The sequence below is a fragment of the Pseudopodoces humilis genome, chromosome 5, assembly GCF_049639895.1.
Source record: "Pseudopodoces humilis isolate 2021_Gansu_Grassland_sample_001 chromosome 5, ASM4963989v1, whole genome shotgun sequence".
Taxonomy (NCBI): Eukaryota; Metazoa; Chordata; class Aves; order Passeriformes; family Paridae; genus Pseudopodoces; species Pseudopodoces humilis.
The window spans coordinates 24,249,041-24,270,674 of record NC_142204.1 but is presented as its reverse complement, the minus strand read 5'-3'; the positions used below and the strand labels follow the sequence as shown (position 1 = coordinate 24,270,674).

Here is a 21,634-nt window from a genome sequence, read left to right as displayed (position 1 = left end):
CTACTTATGCAAGGCACTTCCACTGCTACTGCTAAGCGTTAGATACCATTAATTGTCATGAGATGGCATTAATATAAATACATTCCATGTGGAAAATAAAGACCTGTGTAAGGATTTGGGCCTTTGTGACTTCTCATTTCATTGCTCTCCATTCAGTGTGAGACTGAGGCTCTCACGGACTTGAAGTCAAGGTTCAATGAAAAATAACCTTTTGCCTTCCTTTGTTGTTCTTCCTGTCTTATTTTCTGAACCTGTCACAGCCTCTCTCGGCTTAGAGCTGTCCAGGGAATTGATTCCATATTGTCTTCCTTTCACCCCTGGTGTTTTAGGCATGACCAGGGACAAAGCTATGGGACAGAGTTTGCCAAGATTAACATACATTGCTTATTCCATAAAAACTGGCTCAAGGCCCCCTGACTTCCCTATATCAATTTAAATGTTCTTAAGTCTGTATCATTTCTAGAGTTAGTCCTATTCCAAATTTTCTTAAAATCCTTTACTGTTTTAAGGTTTTCCAGACAGGGTTATGTCCTTGATGTGTTTGGTTTTCTCTGTCAGTTTTCTGCATTTCCTAATTAGGATCCCTTTTTTTTTTAGCTCCTTGGTTGACATATTTTAATTTTAAATTGCTGCCTGAGCTCTGCCACTAAGCCAGCACAGGCTGCTGCTTACTAAAACTTAGACAATGACACCAAGGCTGAAACTTCACCAAGTTCTGCCAAAGCTGCTGTGGATTCCTATATCTCATGGGTTCTCTCTGCTTCATCCCCTATTAATTGGGATCAAGCATTCATACCTCAGGAGTGACCTGGATTTCCAGGCTAGTTTAAGACCTGAGCATCTGTGCAGGTGTTGAGGAGAGGCCAGCCCTGTATTGCAAACTACAAGTTGACATGGTGAGACACAATGATTGTTCCCACTAAGAGTTGTGCTCCTACAATTGTGCTATTCCTGTTGACTTGCCCGTGCTCCTCTCTTCACTGCCTGGAAGCTGCAAGAGCTCTGGGGCACAGCCACAGTGCCAGCACTACAGGGCCTTGGCCTGGATTTAGCATTCCCAAGTGCTTACAGCAACTTGGAAACAGTAAGAATAAATAGTAAAATAATGCTTGCAAAACTTAAAGAAACAAAGCAAAACCCACACAGACAAAAAGAGAACACTCATGTCCATGGTAGGTGTAAGGAAATGGAAAGCAAATCTACAAATGTACACATTCTTGAGAAAGGAAGTGATGGGGACAGCGAACTTTAGGAAGAATTAATTGTTCCTAAATGTGCAATGAATTGAAGAACCAAATGAAGGGTTTAAGCTGTGGGTGCAGGATGGAGGTATCAGAAGCTACGGTGATGAAGACAAGGGGTCCCAGCTGATGCGAAGGCAGACAGTGGCATGATGCAAAGAGGAGGCTGAGGTGATTGAGCTGAGCCTGTCAGGCCTTGTCCAAACAAGGAATAAATGTTCCACGAGAAAGGGGATAGCCACCCGTGAACCTGAGCTTTGCAAGCAGAGTGGCCAACTAGAATACACAAAAGACAGCTGCCTTAAATGAAATGTAACGAAATTAAATTTAGGGAAATCTCAAGATTTCGTTTCTTTTCATGAAAGGAAAATTCAGTGAAATGAAGTGAAAATGAAAAATGAAATGAAATGAAACATCAAAGATGAAATGAAACATCAAAAAATGAAGCGAACTGAAATGAAACTTCATGGAATAAAAGGAAAAGAAATTAAATTAAAAAAAGGAAAGGAAACGTAACAAAATGAAATCAAATTAAATTTGTCATTTTATTTCCTTTTAGAAAAAAAAATCTCAAGATTTTATTTAATTTCATTTTGTTACATTTGATAGTTTTTTTATTTTTCATTTAATTTTTTACACTCATTTATTTTCATTATATACATTAAATTTAATCTCATTTTATTTCATTCCTTGATTTGTCATTTCACTTCCTTACAAGAAAAGAAGATTCATCTCATGTAAGGAAGTAAAATCTTGAGATTTCATTTAATTTAATTTTTATAAATTTCATTTATTTTAATTTAATCTCATGACATTTCACTTTTTCCTTGATAAAATTTCCTTTTATTCTGTGAAGTTTAATTTAATTTAATTTTAGTTTATGATTTTTTGTTTAATTTCCTGTCATTAAATTAATTTTCATTTCATGACAGGATATTTAATTTCATTTTATTTTGTTATATTTCCATTATTTTTTAATTTAATTTCTTTTCAATTTATCCTGTGAAGTTTTATTTAATTTCTTGATTTTTCATTTAATTTCCTGTCATGAGATGAAAGTTCATTTCATGTCAGGAAATGAAATCTTGAGATGTCATTTAGTTTCATTTTGTTATTTTGTTACATTTTTTTTTTGTGTTTTAAAATTCTATTTAATTTCCAATTATTAAATGAAGATTCATTTTATTTCATTTCATTCCTTGCTTTGTCATTTCACAAGAGAAAATGAGATCTCAATATTTCACCTGATTTAATTTTATTTCATTACATTTAATTTAATTTGTCCTTGAAGTTTCAATTTATTTCACTTCATTCCCTGATTTCTCATTTCATTTTCTATTATGAACTGAAAATTCATTTCATGAAAGGAAATGAAATATTGAGATTTCATTTAATTTAATTTCCTTATTTTTAATTTCCTTTCATTTAATTTGATTTCATTTCCTTCCTTCAAGTTACATTTAATTTATCTTCATTCCTTGAATGAATATTCATTTCATGAAAGGAAATGTTTAGATTGTTACTTTTCACTTCATTGCATTCCTTGGAGTTTTATGTTATTTCACTTGATTCCTTGATTTTTCATTTCATGTCCTTTCAGGAAGTGTAATCCCGAGATTTCACTGAATTTAATTTAATTTCATTTAATTCAGTGAAGTTTAATTTCATTTAATTTAATTTCACTGCTTGATTTTTCATTTAATTTCACTTCCTTTCTTGGAAATGCAAACGGCCCATTGGTGTGTCTTGGAGCCCTACACCTTTTATTTATGGAGCCCTAAATTCCAGGTGTTTAGGGCTGGCTCTGCAGAGTGTTTGTGAAATGCCTGTGCTCCACAAGCCATGCACATTTGAAATAAGAATATGCAGCTATTATTCCAGTCAGCTGACGCTGAGGATTTCATCTGGTGAGCCCTGGCGTGCTCTCCAACCTGATAAACGTGACCCATCGCTGCACCCCACCCAGGAGCAGAAGCACCAGCAACAAGTGGCACTAATAATTCAGCGATTTCACAGGGCAGCGAGCTGGCTCTCGCTTTTATTCTTTTACTCCTGAGAACTCTTGAGCGTGATCCATTCTCCTCGGGGTTCATGCTGGGCATCGCTTGGGTGACTGAGAGTTTGACTGTGGTCAAATTATTTTCCCTGCTTTGGTTTGCAGTTAAAAAAAACAACAACAAAAACAAACCAAACAAAAAAATCCCAGACAAAACCCAAAACCGACCCAAAATTTTTACAGCTGCATTAACTGGAGCTTCTGCAAGCTTCCGTGGAGGAGAGGTACTGAGTGCAGCAGGTCTGAGCTCTTTCCCCTTTTCCTGCCTGAGCTGCGACCTTCAGAGACAGCATCCCCATCTGATAGAAAAGCTTTCTGGCAACCTCACTGCCGGGGAAGTTTTCATTTTGCTGAGTCTGCAGCCTAGGACGAGGTGATCGAAGAGTTCCTGCTGCCAGGACGGGGAGGTTTTGCCTCTCAGCCTTTCCCCTCCTGGCTGCGCATTCCCACTGCTCGCCCTGCGCTGGCTCCGGGCCTCTTTGTGCAGCCTTGGCTGACTCAACTCATTATCCCCAAACCCCGGGGATGGCTTTGTGCAGGGCGAGCTGAAGGACTGACTCAGCCGCTCTGATGAAATCATGGCCATTGTTATCAGCAGACCAGCTCCGTCCGATAGAGCGCAGAGAACTGCCCTCTCGCAATGGCAAGCTCAGATGCGCAGCTGCAGGGCTGACTCTCCACGTCCCTTTTATTCGCACCTCTGCCAGGTGAGTGTGCAAAGCTGCTGATGCAGAATGCGCTGCACACCCACTCAGCTCTCATGAAAGGGACTCTCGAAGGGCCAGAGCAAAACGGGCAGTTTCCCAAAGTGCTGGTAGTAAACTTGCAGTTGTTTTTTTTTTCCTCCATAAATTTTGATGAGAGGAAAAAACCCCCCCAAACCCTAACGTATTGGCGCAGTCTCCTCCTAATTCAGCATTTCACAATCAAACCCTTGATGTGCTGCAAAAAACATCAACACCGCCTCCCCAGCCCAAAGAAAGACCACAACTACACCACCACCAATAAAACACTGGCAGAAAACATTCTGTCACAAGAAGGGGCACCAAGCACTGATTCCTGCTGTTTGTTATTACCTGTTGGCACTGCAGTAGTACTCATCTTGGAATTTGCCCAGCACAAGGAAATTATGACATCTTCAGTACAGCACAGACATAAAAGATACATTGCAAATGACCTCTAGATCAGGAGAGAATGTATCTCATATTTTTCGTGGGTCTTCCTTTTTCCTTTTCTGTGGCTGGATATAGAGCCACAGAATTCACAGATGTGCGTGAATCATAGACATCACTGAAAGGTTTCAGAAGCACCACTTAAACAGAGACTCAGTCTTCAGTCATTATATCAAGACACTGTCACCATTTTATAGCTTTAAGTTCACAGTAGTAGATGCTCATCCTAAACTGCTTTTTCCTCCCCATTTTTACACTTGTGACAAACAAACTCACCAGGGCTGTATCTTTCACAAATCCTGGTAGAAATGAGCCTGCTTGGACTAGCGGGGAGAAGCCACAAGATACCTAGGGAATCTTTTAATTTGTTTGTTTCTTCTTCCTCCCTTTGTTGCCTGAGCTAATTTTATTTCTGCATATCTACAAGGATTCCTGCACGCCTGCCGTTTGTGAAATTTTGCATTTTCATGCTGGCAGGCTGGACATGGGCCAAGCACCTCTCACTTGCACAATGGCAGCAGACAATGTGCTTTGGATTTTCTCAGCACGCAAAGGTCAGTGACCTTTCCTCATTCACTTGCCCATTTCCCTGCTACCCTGTAGCTCACAGATAAGTCCTTGGCTGTTTTCTGCTGGCAGTTCTGCTTATGTAAGAAACTTCTTTTTACATCTGATGCGAATTAAGGCTCATGAGTTCTGTCACTTGAAAGTTGCCTCTGAAAAATTGGAGACGTTGGCAATGCTCTGCCCTCTTCTTCAGGGCTGTTGAAGGCTTTATCATGCACTCAGTTCATGGTTCCCCACTGAAATGCAAAATTTTCAGCTGCAAGGACAGGCTGGGTGTCAGAAGCTCTTTAGTCCAGCCTGTGTTTTAGCCAGTAAATGTGACTGCCTGGATCACCTAGGGAACACTAATGGTTTCAGCTGACCTCTGTGGGGTTTCATTTAAAAGCACCTGAGCCAATTGCTTTGAACAAATATTTGAAATGAGGTGTCTGCAGAGCACTTTCTCTCAGCACGGAGGCAGAAGCTGGGCCATGGGCCCAGGAGGGGAGCCTAGGGGCAGCAAGGTGATGGGAGGTGCACGGAGACTTCTGGAGCTGCACTGGGCAGGGCTGGGCAGCATTGCCAAATACTCCTCACACCTAGTGTGGTGTAACCCAGGCTCCTCGGCAAAGAGCTGCAGAAGCAGAACAGGAGTCTGAGCAGAGCCCTAGTCCAGATGGCCACAGCTCTGCCCCACCAGACATCCTTGTTGTCCTTATGATGTGACACTGACATTACTAAAGGCCTGCTGCTTCCCACTGGGGGTAGAAATCACACTTCACCCCGCTTCTGTGGCATTGCTTCTGTGGTGCAAAATGTCCCAGCTGATGCCACACTGCTGTTCAGGGCTGTTCAAGCCATGTAGTCCTAGCTGCTGGATCTTTTGCTTCTGACATCATTGGTAACTCTCTACGAGGGCTGATGGCAAAAGGGCCTTTCAAGAGCCTGCAGCATTGGGATCCTGTTGGGGAGGAAGGATGAGAGGTGCTGCTAAATAGAAAAAAAATCATGAACAGGTGGCTGTTGTGAAAGGCTTCAAATTTCCTGCACTGCCCACTGCAACTTCCATTTAAAAAACAACAACAACCACCCATGAACTTGTTTTCCTGGCACAAGAGACTGGCAGAGCAGCCTGAGCAGGTGCTGACTTTGTGGCAGCCCCGAGGATCATATCCCTGGTGCTCCTACCTGTGAGCAGCCCAATGGGAGCCAGCCCTGATCCTGTGGTTTCTGCAGCACGCTCCAGAGAGCACAGCTGTTACAGCAAATATGTGCACCAATGCAGAGACCCCTCTTTTTTGAGGCACAGAAAACTGCCTGCACATCTTTTACATGAAAGGAAATTTCCATTTACTCTTTTTAGCTCAGCCTTATTAATCACAGAGACATTTCCAAGCAAAATATGGATTTGCAGCAGAACATAGGCAAAAAGTTCATTCAGACAGGAGAAAGAACAGCTCAGCAATGCTCATCAAACTTGTTTTACCATGTGAAAGTCCAACTTCCTCTGTTTCATTTGTTATAATGTTTGCCTTCCCACTTACTTTTCCTACTTTTCTCTCTGGTTTACATTCTCTTTTCTCATGAACTGTCTTTCTTGCTTAAGAAACAAAATACTCGTCCAGTTTTCCTATTTATCCCTTCCCCTTCTGGTCTCACAGTGGACTCTCCTGGGATACGTTCCAGAGGTTTGGATCTTCCCAAAACATTGGCAAATGTCAGGTGAGCTCAGTGCAGCACTGTTGCCTTAAGGCTCCAGTCCTAGACTGTGATATGTGCCTCTTGCAGGTGCAATAGGTAAATACTCTTATTTACACTGAGGGGTAAGTGAATCACCACAATATTAATAAGGGTTGTGCTACTATTAAAATCTGTTGGAAGAAAGAGCAGGAAGGTTAGAGGAGAGGATTGTCTCTCTCCTTATTAAGTGGCCTGATCTATAAGAGAGAGAATTTCATGGGCAATAAAAGGCATTGGGCACAGCAAATGTCTCTGTCCTACAGCCCTTTCTATTCCCCCGAAATTCCCCACTTTGCCCTCAGCTCCCCTTGTGTCCAGACTCTCTGCTGACTTGGGAATAGCCACAATCCTTAGCACTGCTGCTCTGCTGGGAGGAAAATGACTTTTACTGTGGGAGGGTACAGAAGAGAAGGCTGACACCCGTGCCTCCCAGCTCCTGAAGGATTAATGTGCAGCAAATGCAGGCAGCACTGCAAGGCCAAAAGCAGAGGCAAGAGAGACTGGGCATGGCAGCCACGAGCCTGACCCAGGCACAGGGCAGCAGAGCAAGGCGCTGTGGAGTTACCACAGACGCCGTGAGGCTGTCACCTCCCGGTAATTTTACTGTCATTAGGTGCTGCTCATAATGTGAAATCCTGATTTTACTGTGGTTCTGGTATGTTGTCCATAATTAGTGTGCAGTCCTTTAATACTAATTACCTTAGGTATTAATTCCTTAAACATCAATTTAAAAAAATCACGTGAAAATTTACCTCTTCCTCAAATGAATCATGAGTTAACACGGGGGTACTTACAATGCACTACTTAGACTTGCTTAATTAGTTAATCTCTGTAAAGGGGTTTCAAATGTGTGAAGAGCTATCAAACTGCTAAGTGCATTATCTTCAATTAATTTTGTACAACTACATCTTCACTACCAAGAGGGTCTTTTAAGTGCTGAGGAAAGGAAAAGGAGACATTGCTTCTCATTTTAAAAGTAACTAATACAGAAAAAAAGGAATTAATTGAAAGATGATTTGACATGATGGGAATAATTGTGAATACACCATTTCTTTTGTTTCAGCCAGAGCTGAATATGAAAGATCCATCATTTTTATTCCTCCTTTGCCTTTGTTAGTCTCTGGTTTCTCCATCTCCTCCTGGCCTAAATACTCTCCCTCTCTCTCACTGACTATTAACCCTCTCTCTTCCAAATTTGTTGCTACCTTAGCAGAAAACCAGCCAACACACAAAAAGGTTAAAAAAGGGCAAATCACACCAAAACACTCTTCAAATTGGAGTCACAGAGGTTACACCCTTATACAAATGATAAGGGATCTTCTTCCAAAAGAAGCCTCATGGACTTCCCTTCAGAAGGAGACTCTAAAGGGCCAGAACAGAGCTCCTGTGAGAGAACAGGGCCATGTCCAGCCCAGGCAGTGGTATTCCCTGGAGCACCATGGAAGCCAGTAGGTTCTTAATGTGTCTTTTGAAGTTTTGTACTCTCTTTAGAGCTTATATGCCTCCTTAAATGTTCTCATTTTACTTCACCCATTAACAATCTGCTTTTGGTGGAGTTCTCTCAAAACGGGTTCTTTGTGCTAATACTCTGTCTAGCTGGCAGCTTTATTCAGGCCAGCTACATTGAGTAGGACTTCACCAAGAACCTATTTCGTGGGTTCTTTTTCTTCCACTGGGACTAACAGAATAACTTTTTATTTTTTTTTTTTCCTTTTTCTGTTTTTTTTTTTGTTGCTGAGTCTGATACGTGTTTAGAGGTTTTCAATTGCCTATTCTTTCCTTTTCAATAATGATTAATCATATCTTCTGCTTGCTGACTGCTGAGGTCCCACATGTTGTGAAAAATTCAGGCAGCTTGTTTAATATCACCATGCCTGAGCAGTGGTTATGCAATAGAGTGCCCTTCACAGGGTTTGTGAAGGGGACAGGTAATATGCATTGCAATAAATTTCTATCACATCTGGGCATTCACTCAGCAGTTATTTGAAAACCTATTAATTTAGCTTATTTTATCCCAAAGAAACTGGACGGAGAACAGACTATTTGATGGCTACAGCTTTATTCTCTGCATGCTGTAAAATAACAGCTCAACCTGTTGGATGAGACATTTCTCTAGTAAGCCAGAGTTGTGTGCATGGTGATCCTCAATACAGCAAGTTCTCAGGGAAAGAACTTCTGCCACCAAACCAGAGAAACCTCCCCAATCCCTCCCCAGTTCAGTTCTACAGAAGGAACCAACAAAATATTAATTGTCATCCAATCCAGTGGATACTAATTTAGCTGAAGGTCCTGATCTGCTATAATCAGGCTATCTATCTGAAGTGCAGGTACCTAAAGGAGCAGCTTGAGAATGGGTAAGCTGTTATGGGGTGCAGAAAGAAGAGCAGGCCTATGAGAAGAAGCTAAGAAAGCTTCTTGTCCTCCCACACCTTCACACTTGTACATTTGTACAAAAGCTTACAGGATTCCTTCCCTTCATCTGGTATGTCCATACAGTTCATACACACAGTATGAGATGGGTAAACCAGAAACTATTCAGAAAAGTCTAGATTGTCTCAACCTAAAGCCCCTTCACTTTCCTTCCCTAGATGAAGGGTTAATGTGGTTGCCAAGGATCATTTGATTCATGTGGACATCCCTCCTGCCTCTGAAAGAAAGGTGGACTGGAGCCTGAAGAGACTATGACAGCTACCAGATCCAAAATGAAGGGGCAGTGCTACCTCAATACTGAACCTGAAGTTAACCTGAACCCTGGCTTTCCTGAGGAGCATTTCCACAGAATAAACCTAATTGCAGGAGGTTAACAATAGCGAGCCAAAGAGGTGATAGGGCAGGGAGGACCCGGCAAAATCTAAAGGACCAGTCCAAGATTTTTCTCCCTCTCCTTCATGACTGGAAAATAGGGGGGAAATAATTCTTCTTTGAAGGGTTCTCTTTCATGCCAACATTTCAAAAGATCTATGCCAATAAATTAAGACAAAACAAAACACAGTGTCCTGGTGGCGAGGGAAGATGCACTCCTTCTCTGTCCCAGTCATGTCAGGAGAGCAGCTCCAGCACAACCCTCTGGGCCACACTGTGCCCTCACAGCAGCACTGGCGTGACGTAGTTGGCAGGGAAGAGACCCAGTTCCCCACGCAGGCGCCCTTTCCACCAGGATGGGTTGGAGCTGTCCAGGACCTCTAAGATGTCTCCGCTGCGGAAGCCCAGCTCATCGTGCTCCATCGCCTCGAAGTCGTACAAGGCACGGACCCACAGCGTTCGCTGGAAAGGAGAGAAGAGACAGGCAGGGAACAAGGAGCCAGGACTTCCAAAGATCATCTTCTCGTCACCCCTCTCAAGACCCAGTAAATACACTCACTAAGCAAGGACAAGCAGTGCTGAATTTTAGACCAACTTGCAATTAAACCAGGAAGTGGCCAAGATACCAGGAAGGAGGGACCAATTTACTGGGACACCCAAGGGACGGTGTTTGATTTCTCAGCAGACTCAGAGTGTTTGTGGGTGTTTGCACCATAAGGTGAAAAGTCAGACTGAGAGCAGGTCCTTAGGAACTGGTGTTCTCTTGGCTCTGCTGCCTCTGCCCTGCAAGGGCAGCTGGGACAGCCACATCTGAAGCCAGTTATGGGAGCACAGAAGGACTCCTGCCTGAGACCTGCTGCGCTGGAACTCTTAGGGAATGGCTCTGGGGAGCTGGCCTGGTGCTGGAACAGATATCAAAATGTGTCCTTGGCCAGTCAAGGACTGAGAGAGCCAGCACACAGGTGAGAGTAGAGAACATTGTAAAGAAGGATAAAGAAGGATACTTGCTCTTTCAGGCACTTTTGGGGCATAGGGGAGGGTCTTAAACCATCTTCAGACTCTCCCCAAGGTCAGACCCCTGAGAGCTGCAGGATTTAGCATCTGTTTGGGTATACCAGTTTATTTGGGGTGAGCACTGTAATGTGCACTATAGCTAGATTTTTTTTTTTTTAAAGGCTTTGCAGTCAATCTCCCTTTGGCCAATCTTTCTTTGGCCTGAAATCATATTTTAAAGGACATAGCTTGGGCTTCTTTCTGGGAAATTGTTGGCATCCACACCACAGGGCATGGATAATTTAGGAAGTATATCTGGCAGGGACCGATGGAGAGATCTGTTTGAAGGCAGAATAACTTTTGACAAATCTTCCATTCAGGGCCCTGCTTAGACCTGGCCCCTAGTTATTTGGTTGGACATACAGACCTTCCTATAATTGGATTTGTGGCTTCTACATCACTGATGGGATGTGGCAGGCAAAAGCATGTTGTTATTAATTGCCACAGCCTCTCAGAGATAAACACCATTGTATTTTAAGCTGGATTACAATAAAGATTTGGTGCTTTTGCAGAAAAAAAGGGCATGCACCTATTTTTTAACGTGTTCCAAATCTCCTAATCCAATCTGTTCTTTTTCACTCACAATTGAGAAAGGTCTGCTGTCCTTCCCTTCTCTCCTTGGATCTAGCTTCTCTGGCTGTGGGCTAAGCTGGACATTTCCTCAAGGAAGAGGAGAGTGCCTTAGGTGACACTGAGCTGATGGGGAAATACTTTATAGCTGGCAGTGGAATCCCAGGCTGAGGCAGAGAAAGACACCACAGTCTATGTGGGTGTTCACAGAGTGGGAATTTGCAGAGTAGGTAGTTAATGAAGGTCAAGTACTAGGTATGGATCCAGCAGAGGAGTGGTCTGGGGTGTCTGCAGAGACATATCTGGATCACACCCACATCTGGATCACATCCACATCCCCTGTGCTGAGACACAGCCAAGGGTGTCAGGTAGGTGAGTCCCACTTTGACAGCAAAGGAGGTCTGAGAGCTGTGCCAGGCACAGACAAGTGGAGCTGGGTGATCTCAGGCCCTCAGCAAAAATGAGTGGAAGAGACAGTGTGACTGCAAGTGCATTGCAAGCCAGGAGGAGCACTGTGGCATGGTACATAATCATGGGGATGCTCTCCATAGAACTTAAAAAATGTACTGCACATTTAGCCACTGACATCAGTCACTGCCTGGCTGTGGTGGAAAAGATAATTGAAAGCCCTGTGCATTAATGGACATGTCATTCTCCTAGAAAAGATCATTAGGCTTTCAGAAATGTCTTCTGCTGGACTGGAGTCGTGCTTGATCAAGATCCATGGGTGAGCCTGTGCTCACTCCAATGTCCCAGACGCCTATTTTGCTGAGTTCATACTGAATTCCCTCTTCCACTGAGGCTGCATAAGACTGACCTTGAGAGCAGTTATCAGAACTATGCTCACATAACACTGTAGTCTTACCCTCAGAGTGCCCCAGAAGCAGATTCAAGTCGCTGAGATAGAGTCTTGAGACTCAGAAATGTCTTGTAAGACATGGTCTGGCAACCAAAATACACTACTTGCAACCTCCATGTAGGTGACATTGTCCAGGCTGCTTGTCTGGGCCTAAGGGACCCACTGACTTGGGCAGATGGGGCCTTCCAGGTGTGTCACCTACCGGTGTCTGCTGGTGCAGTGGGTCTGTGTGTCTCCGTTGCATAGCCCCTGCACTTCCTTGGCCATGATCCCTTAGCCTGTGCATCACTTCTTTCCTGTCCAGACTCCCACCATATCTTTCCTAGAAAGAAAACAGCAGCAGAAAAGTCATGTTGTTGTGGTTTTGGCTGGAATAGAGTTAGTTTTCCTTGTAGTAGCTGGTACAGTGCTCTGTTTTGGATTTAGTATGTGAATACTGCTGACAGTACACTAATGTTTCAGTTGTTGCTAAGTAGTGGCTCACTCTATATCAAGGACTTTTCAGTGTCTGGTCAAAGGGATATCCCTTACTCTAGAACATCATACCCAGTATATATGGGGGGAGTTGGCCAGAAGAGCCCAATAACTGTTCAGGGACTGGCATCAGTCTATGGGTGATGAGCAGTTGTATTGTGCATCACTTCCTTTTCTTGAGTTTTATTCCTCTTTTTTGTTATTTCCTTTTAAATAAACAGAAATTTATTATTATTATTATTATTATTATTATTATTATTTACTACTACTACTACTATTTACTCGATTTCAATTATTAATCTGTTCTTATCTCAACCCATGAGTTTTACCTTTTTCCTGATTCTTTCCCTACTCCCACCAGCGGGAGGAGGAGTGATTGAATGGCTGCACGGTACTTAGTTGCCAGCTGAGATTAAACCATGACACATATATATTCTGAGATGTATAAATGAGGGGATTTAAGAGTCATTAGTGGGCAAGGAGTCAAGGGCAAGCCCCCACATAAATAATTGTAGATGTCTGCTTCCAATAAAGTCTCTGTGCTCCAGTTCTGCAAGTAATGACCCTCATGGAAGAGGTCAGCTTAGACTGTTCTATTTTGGATTTTACTTCTTAGGAGTTGAAAGTTGACTGTCCTCGGCTATGTTTCACAGCTGCTGGGACTAACGGTCAGAGAGGGGCTTTTTTTGGTCTCTGAGACTTTTGGAGAAAAATTAAGGTTGTTCTAACTCACAGATATAAAGCCATGCTTGCCAAGAGGACTTTAGCCAATCTGGAGTTGTTATGACCCAGTCCTGCCCACTGCTTGCTCTTTCTCTGTCCCATATGCTGGGGGAACATCAGTGGTGCTGATGCAGCTGACTGTATCTGAGGACTCACTACTTTACCTTTTCTTGGGCTGCTCCATAGTGTAAAGGACAGCAAGCAAGCCTATACATGTAGTAGCCAAATTAGCCAAAGAAAAATGAGACAAAATCAAATTCAAAGAAAAGTAGCCATATGACCACACATCTCAGTCATATCAACAGAAATTGGCCCAGGCAGATGGAGAGAAGAAGTAGGAAACATCTAGGAAGCAAATTCTCTTTTGTGTGCTCAGTTGAGAGATGCAGGTTTTTGACAAAGTGACGGTTCACTCTCTACCAAGCAATAAAAGCCAATGTTTCATATGCCTGGGCTTGATGTCCCAGCACCTTGTCCCTGGTAGTACCTGTTGCTGCTGCAGTATGGGAATAGGATGATCTCCATATCTCTTGGATATAGAAGAATGATCTTCTCCAGCTGCTCCTCCCATGTGGAATCCTTCCTGGCCTATCCATTCCAGGCTCCCATCCCGCCTCTCCTGATGGAAGAAAGATCACACAAGTGAGGTCAGGTTTTGCTTCCTACCACATCCTTGACTAAAGCTGTGCAATCATTGCACACAGAGCACTACCACTATGCACTATTCTGGAGGCTCTTTTAAAGGAAGGCACCCCTCTGAACAGAAGAGCAAATCAGAAATCCTGTATTTTAGATCTTTGTCACAGCCACCCTCCATCTGAAGTCAGGGTAGTACTGGGAGGTGCTGGCCTGAAAATATGGCTACTGAAGTGAGGATCAGTGCAGGAGCCAAGCTCTTTCTTGAAATACTGCCCTTAGACTTCATTTGTCTCTGCACTTAAATCTATGTATTATAGCCATTTTATCATATGGCTGTAGCATCTAAAAATTTGAATTGTGAACAGAAACCCCACTGTGATGAATGCTAAACATACCCTGCTGTGCCCATCACCATAACAAATGTACAGAGTTTGCCAAAGCAAACTTGAGTCCTGCTCTTTCATTTGCCTGTCCACATCTAGGAGCAAATGCATCTCTTTCCCTTCCTGCTCACAGTCAGCCCAAACAGGTTGTTATACTGATATATGTGCATACAGTCTTTCTTTCCTTCCTCAGACACAGAGATTCATGGCTGTGATCTCTCTCTAACAGATCCCAGAGCCTCTATTTTAATACCTTACTAGTGTGCTTTTAAAGCTCTGTATAAGTGGTATAGAAAGAGACAACAACCCAGGCCCCTTCTTCAGACTGAAAAATGTATCATCTCTCATTTTGAGCCAGCAAGAATGACCCACATGCAGCCTATAAAACTTTACTGCTGTAGTCAGCAGATCACATACTTTCTGCCTTGCCTCTACTTGCACATCCTGGTAATTTAATGCCAGAGTCCGTTTCCCAGTAAAGCAGGACTTTGGTTGCTGCAGTGACCAGGCATGTTCACTCCCAGCACAGGGGGTGCAATGTGTAGCAGCCTCTGCTCTGTCATTTGCTTGCTCCCCTGGCACAAACCCAGGCATTCATTGGACTGGGATTTCTCAGCCTTCTCAAACATCGACTATAGCTTCCCTGAAGGCACATCTTGTTCCCAGATATGCTATGTTCTTCTCAGTAGTACTTTCCAGTTCCTAACAGCGAGGTTAACTGCTCCAGGTTCTGCCCTCTGTTCCTCCACATTCCTTTTACTGTAGCTTGGTAGCAGAAGATGGACAATTCTTGTGAGCAGACAAACTTGCAGTTGTAGTTGCACTCGGGATGTGTGCAAGGACATAAAGAAACCAGAATCAAACTCTTCTCAGTCACAACCCACCAGTCAGCTCTGTAATTGCCCTTAGGAGATCTAGGCATTTCAATAAGGTGAGTCCTGCTTCCCTTGGCATGTTAGAATTTCAGCTCTGAGGTCTTAGCACAGCTTTAGCAAAGCACCTCTATTCAGATCTGAAGAATTGAAAAATTCTGCTCAATTTATAGAACTCTACAAAGCACTAAATCCATTAAAATCTGTGTCTCAGGCCCCACCAGTACAGTGATGTGGCTGGGTTTCCAGGGACAGACTGTCCTCCTCCCCATCCTGAGACATTCTCATGGCATGAACTCCCTCCACAGAAAGGTTTCTGATGGAGAAACTCCTAAGGACAGTTTGTGTTTACCTTTTCTTCTTGGCTGTTGTCCCTTAGGAAGATCTGCTTCTGCCTGGAGATGGAAGTTGTCTTGTAGTAGTCCACCAGCTTGTTTAGAGACTGGAATTTTTCTGTCCACAAGTAATAGCTACCCTTTGAATCCCTCATCACTTTGAAGTGTTGCACATCATCTTCATGCCTGGATCCCAATGGAAAAGAGATCATCAAACAGACTGCACTTTTACATTTTTTGAAAAAGTCTTTTCCAGAAGGGTACCAAAACTTCTTGCTTGGACAAATCTAGACTTTTGGGAAGTCATGCACAAGAACTGCATACTGGATTTGGCTCTATTTCAAAAGACTCATCGATTTGCAAACACTGAGTGCCCCAGTCACAAAGGACTATCAGAACAAAGTACAGGGTTTTAAACCCTGTGTTTTGAAATAAAGGCCAAAGGAGCTTCCAGGGTGAAAAAGTGCAGTTGTAGTCTACCCAACAGCCTCTGCAGGTCCTGTTAACATCCAGTCTGCATTGACTGTAAGACCTGTATTACACCTTTACACACCATGGGGATCACCACTACATGCAGACACAGTCATGGGAAGCCATACACTAAGCTTTAAAACGTTATAAAATCTAGTGTAACATCATTACTACAGGTCATTCTCCCTATCCAAAAAGAAAAAAAAAAAAAAAAGAAAAAGGAATTTTCTGATGCTGTTACAAGCCAAATTAACAATCTCAATCTTCTGCCCCTTATTCCTCCTGCACCTCCCCTCCTCTCACCTCTTGTCTGATGTGTACAATTCCTCTTTGCACCAGGTATCACCTGGTTTTTGTATCCACCTCCTTGCTCTGTGCAACTCCAGGCACTCAAAACACTCTTCTCAGAGGCTACATCTGCACAAATAAACTAAATGGGGACAGGCAGGGACTGAATGCTATCCTTGACTGCTACAGTCCCAAGCTGTTGAAGTGTTAGCATGGTTGTGGTTTAAATGGAAAAGCTCTCCCTTAGATAGTGCTGGGCCATGGTTAGGAAGAACAGGCCAGGAACTGTTTAGAGGGAGCTGCTTGAAAACAGCTCTTCTGTTTGATGGGGTGAGGAGGGTGTAGCCGTATAGATCTGACCTCTGCCACAATTCTTGACTCCAGGGCCAGAGAAAGAGCCTGACTGTACTTGATTTGTTGGTGTTAATTGGTGCAAATGTAACCAGAATATTTTCCTGCATTCCTCTTGGACACTTTTTGAACTGCCTGAGTCAGCAAGTACATACCACTTGGAAAAGACATTGTTAACCATGACTCTAATTTAAAACTGGTTATAAACTATTTGACTGAAAATTGGGAAGCCAAACATCAGTTAAGAGCTCTGCTTAGAAGCAAATGTGCTGAGAAGTGCTGGGCTACAGCAAGTTGCTGAAATGCAGCTGGGCTGCAAGCAATGAAAAACCATTTCTTGTCCAATGGCTATTTAGTGACCTGTGGGAAATAAGTTAACAAAGTAATAGTAATCTCTTAATAGGAAGTAGTTGAATTCTTGAATTCGGTAACCAGAGATGCCAGGGAATGAAAACAAAGGGAAGACACTTGTTAAGCACTGTGGGAGACTTTCCCTGTACCACTCTGCTTTCCTGTAGCTCTTTCAGAGAAGGAGGTCACCAGGGGATGCAGCTTTGGAATGGGGCATTCACTGTGTCACTTGAAAAGAGGCAGAAACATTTGGGAATCAGATGCCTAGTTTGTTCTCATTCACAGCACAGCAGCACTACCAGTGACTGGCAGCAAGCAAACTTCTCAAGAGGCTACATCACGTTAGGAATCCTTATGAGAGGAGGCTAGGGACACCATTAAACAGGGAAAGAAGCAGGAATATGCTGTGAGAAGCAGATACCTGACAGAGATGGAAAAGTCACCATGAGAGTTCTGACTGGCTCGGACGATGAAGCAGCCAACTCCTTTGCTCATGAGAAGGTTCTCTGCTTCGTGGCGGGATATCTTCTCATCAAACCAGCTGTCAAGTGGGAAAAATCATGGAGATGTGAATAAGGATGTGAATTGAGGTGATGAATAAAAAATTTGAGGGTAGGGTGAATAAGCAGGGTGGAGGAAAGAAAACAAAAGGATCAGAGGAGCCCACGTTATATGGCCCACTCCCAGTGGCCATATATATATGCTGAGGTACAGGGGTTTGATGGATGCAGACCATTTTTTTTTGAGTAGTAAAAGCATGTACATGCAAAGAGAACAATGTAAGGTTTGGTCTGCTAAGAAGCAATGCTCAGCTGAAACTGTAATTACAGACACAGTACAATAAGGTGTTAGCCAAAGAAATTTTAAATTACAAATGTGTATGTATACATATATACATATATAATTCTCAGACATATACATCAAATTGCTTTTTGGCAAACTGATAGAAAATTACTGGACTGCGATGGATGTATTGCATGGAACACACACAAATTTTTAGCAGAAGCAAGCCATGAAAGTTTTAGTACTAATAAATTGGTTCCTGCAAGAGTTACAATACCACAAAGTCGCAGAAGCACAGAATACATAAGCACACTTACGCAAATTTAGTCAGGCATAACAAACAACAGCATAAGGCACCGGACTAATAATGAGAAAATCACCATAAATAGTAAAAGAATACAATGCCAGTAGAAATTTTTCAGTAGAGAAACAAAAAATTCACATACATTTGCATATGTCCACCTCATAGCTAGTAAGATCTACAAACTGCAGTCTTTGACTTTACCTAACAGTTAATGGCTTGTATGGCATTCAAATTAAGGACTGTTAATTTCCTAAAGTCTGTTATTTCCACTTTGGAGTTCCTTATTATCATCACAGTTTACCAACTGTGTATCATTAGCAAAGAAAAATCAGACTTTGATGAGCCTTGATAACGAGTCTCAATGATTACTTAGCAAGAAAAAGATGGGCAAAAACAACCCATCAAAAATAGGAGGCAGCTTTCTTCCCTACATTTAGTTCTGTCATCTGGCCTGAACTATTCAAAATGGAGACCCAGTGCTTAGAAAAGTGTCAAAGTGGAAATATTTCTTCGCAGCTCTTGCACAGAGAAAGCAACATGAGAAAAATCTGTGTGAAAAAAGCAGCTGCCAGTGCTCCTGAGTGATGGCACTGCCCTGTGAAGGAGCGAACAAGAAAAAAACGACTGGAAGATCTCATCCCCCTGAGGCCCAAAAGTACAAGCCCATAATTGCACAGCAAACTAATAATGTCCTTCAGCTCAGCCAAGCAGGTTGGCTTAGGTCCAAAAAGGCCAGTAAGTGCCACCTCCAAAGGGGACAGAGGCACTTATTTGTAACCCCAAAATCCCCGTGTGCCCCCAGTATGACTGCTCGGGGCACCGGCGCGTTACAGCCACAAGCGCTGCGCCTGGGGCACGCTCTGCTTGTTCACCCCTGAAATGCTGCAGCACTTTCCAAAAGAGAGGACAATGAGAGGCGCTTCTGGGAGCATTTCTGCCAACTGAAAGGTTGTAAAAATCCCATGCACTGTCATATTTATGGCATAGGGCTGGAGAGCACATTTAACATGCATTCCAACACGCATCGGTCCTTTCCGAAAGCGCAACGCCATGTCCTCAGCGGGAAGAGAGAAGTGCAGGTTAGCCTGTCCTCTGCCAGATCTGTCTGTGTGTGTGTCAGAGAGCAGGGCGGCACGCCTGGTCTGTCAGCCCTGCCGATCCAGGAGGAACACCAAGCCGGCACAGTCGCGCAGCATCGCACTGACCTCTAGTGCACCGACGGGAACTCGCAAGCACTTGGCGGGGAGAGGGAATGCGGTGGCAGGGTGGGAAAAGGGAGTCAGTCTCGTCAAGAGTCGAAGGAGGAGGAAATTTTTTTTTATAATTCGTTTTTAGAAAGATCTCTTGCTCTTCTTTTTGTGCTTAGCCTCTGTCTCCGTTCTCAAGACTTCATCGTGACTATTCTCCTCCTCTCTGAGGACATCTAAATGCAGTTCCTGCCACATCCCAGCATCGCTCTGAGCATCAGTAACAAAAGAGTCACTTGGGACCGACAGCGATCATCGAGATCCATTTAGCTCAGAAAGAACAGAGGATGCTTTGAGGTAGAAACACGCTGTGCTGGCAGAACTGTGTGTAGCATTATGGCAATCCTCGCCAGCCCCAAAGTGTAGGATGTTACGCCCAGCGCTTCCCTGTCCTGTCCCCTGCGTGCGCACCCAGACGGGCTCCTGACAGCGCTCGGTGGAAATGTGCCATGGTGGCGGCACCATTTCTGTCACACTTACGGGGGAACGTGGAAATCAATGAAGTTCTTAGGAACGTAGCCCTCATGACTTCTGAGCTCAGCCTTGTACCACTCCTCCTGGGAGCTCAAAATCTGCAACGGAGAAACGGATGGAACAAATGTGTCTCCCAAGAGAGGCAAAAGTAACCAAGATTCGGGCAGAAACCTAGAATGTCTTGTAAGAATAAAAGAAAATGGTACACATTCTTTACTCCCCACCCATGGTAGAACAGGGTTAGTGGCTGATAACCACTTCAGGGCAAACAAGCAATAAAAAAGCCTGAGCAGAATTAGAGAGATTGCTTGTTAACTTTATCCCTTTGTCTGACTGCTTTCCCATGTATCTCTGGTGCCTGTGAAATGGAGAAATTCAGCTGTGAAAGACTTACTAGAGGTTTAAGTTATTCTCTGTGCTGCCTTCTATAGTTTTATAGTAGCAAAGCATCTCAGATTCACAAGGGAAGAAGAAAATACCTGTGAAAACTCCTCTGACATATGGGTATGGAGGGATATGCAGCTGTATCTGTGTGCGTTACCACTGCACAGATGTTACCATGTGCTCTCACCTGTCATTTCTTAAGGGATTCTTTAGTGGGTTAAGTCTTCAGCTACCCTGAGCTTTGCCAAGGTAGATAAAAGAAGGAGGCAAAAGGTATTTTCAAGAAACTAGTATACTTAAGAGATTGCAGGATAGATGGAAGTGAGTCCACATTACACACTGGAGGAGCTTCAAGTGTGCTCACATTAATGTTAACTGTAATGGTCCTTAGAAACATCACCGCTGACCAGGGAGGGCCCAAATTCATGACACTGGATGATGGCCTATCACCCTGAAATTACAGCCTTCTGATTGTATGGAGTATTGTATTTTCCTGTTATTTATCCTTTTGATTGTTTATAATGTTGCTAGTTTCTTTGTTAATTTTTCTTTTTTCTTTTCTTTTTGTTAAACCAAAAAGGGTGAGATGTCGCCCTGAAAACTCAGCTTCTGAGCTTGCTAACATAGTTTTCTAAGGACCTTCCCAGGACAGTAACTCTAAACATAGATATGTGTACATTCTTTCTGATACACGTTTTGTGATGGGCATCTCTCACAGCCAGTGCAGTGAGAAAGTGTTATCCTGACCATCCAATCCCTGGCCGTGGTCAGAAACCTATAAATCCTGGGAGAAGAAATAAACTTTGCTCTTCTTTCACCACACCTCGACCTGTGTGCGTGTGATCTATTCATCTTCAGCGGTAACAGTGCCCCAAGATACAGCCCTAAGCTAGAGGAGGGAGGACAAGAATACAGCCACATCAGGATTTTGCTGCAAATGTTGTGGTCTTTGTTGTTTTGTTTGACATTCCAACCCCTGGGATAGGATTCTGCTGTATGAACTAGACCATCTTTCTGCTCTCTCTGGTTTTGGAGAGGAGCCTAAAAGCATGAGCTATGACAGTTTTAAAAGGAAAAAGCAAGTAGAAAAGACTTAATTTAAAATCTATTGTTAACAGTAATAATACTTACTTTGTGAGCCAATCTCATGGTTTTGGGAGCCTAAGGCACATTTTAACTGCTTTGTATAGGCAGCAGGATGTTACTGTCTCTGGAGCCAATTCTTCATTGCCTTCCCTGCCACGTAGGTCTTTTTTAAACGTTTGGATTCAGAAAAGTTAAGGAATAGAAAGCTCTGGAATCCTCTACTTGTACAGTCACTGCTGTTCTCATGCCTGGGTGAGGTGTTAGGATTACCCAACTGGGTGCTGGGTTAAGGATCTTTTTTCACTGCTGTGGCCAAACATGGGGCATGATAGCTAGTTCCTGCTCATGCTTGGGCCCTGTTCTGCTGGAAGTGAGGTTTCCAGAAAGACCCACCTGCTGTTTGCCGCTGCAGAGCTGGCGGGTTTCTCAG

General features: G+C 43.3%; 1 protein-coding gene across 2 annotated transcripts in view; it reads right to left on the bottom strand.

Moving 5' to 3' along the window:
• Positions 1-9,382: 9,382 nt before the first annotated feature.
• The window catches only part of GRAP2 (GRB2 related adaptor protein 2), a 39,210-nt gene continuing 26,958 nt past the window's right edge, over positions 9,383-21,634 (bottom strand). For both annotated transcript variants that reach the window (XM_005527640.3, XM_014256571.2), the window contains exons 3-8: positions 19,741-19,832; positions 17,348-17,467; positions 15,483-15,651; positions 13,724-13,855; positions 12,242-12,361; positions 9,383-10,019 (exon numbers count right to left, since the gene is read on the bottom strand). In XM_005527640.3, coding sequence (XP_005527697.2) covers positions 9,840-10,019; positions 12,242-12,361; positions 13,724-13,855; positions 15,483-15,651; positions 17,348-17,467; positions 19,741-19,832 — 813 coding nt within the window. In that variant the 3' untranslated portion in view covers positions 9,383-9,839. The remainder of the gene's footprint in view (positions 10,020-12,241; positions 12,362-13,723; positions 13,856-15,482; positions 15,652-17,347; positions 17,468-19,740; positions 19,833-21,634) is intronic.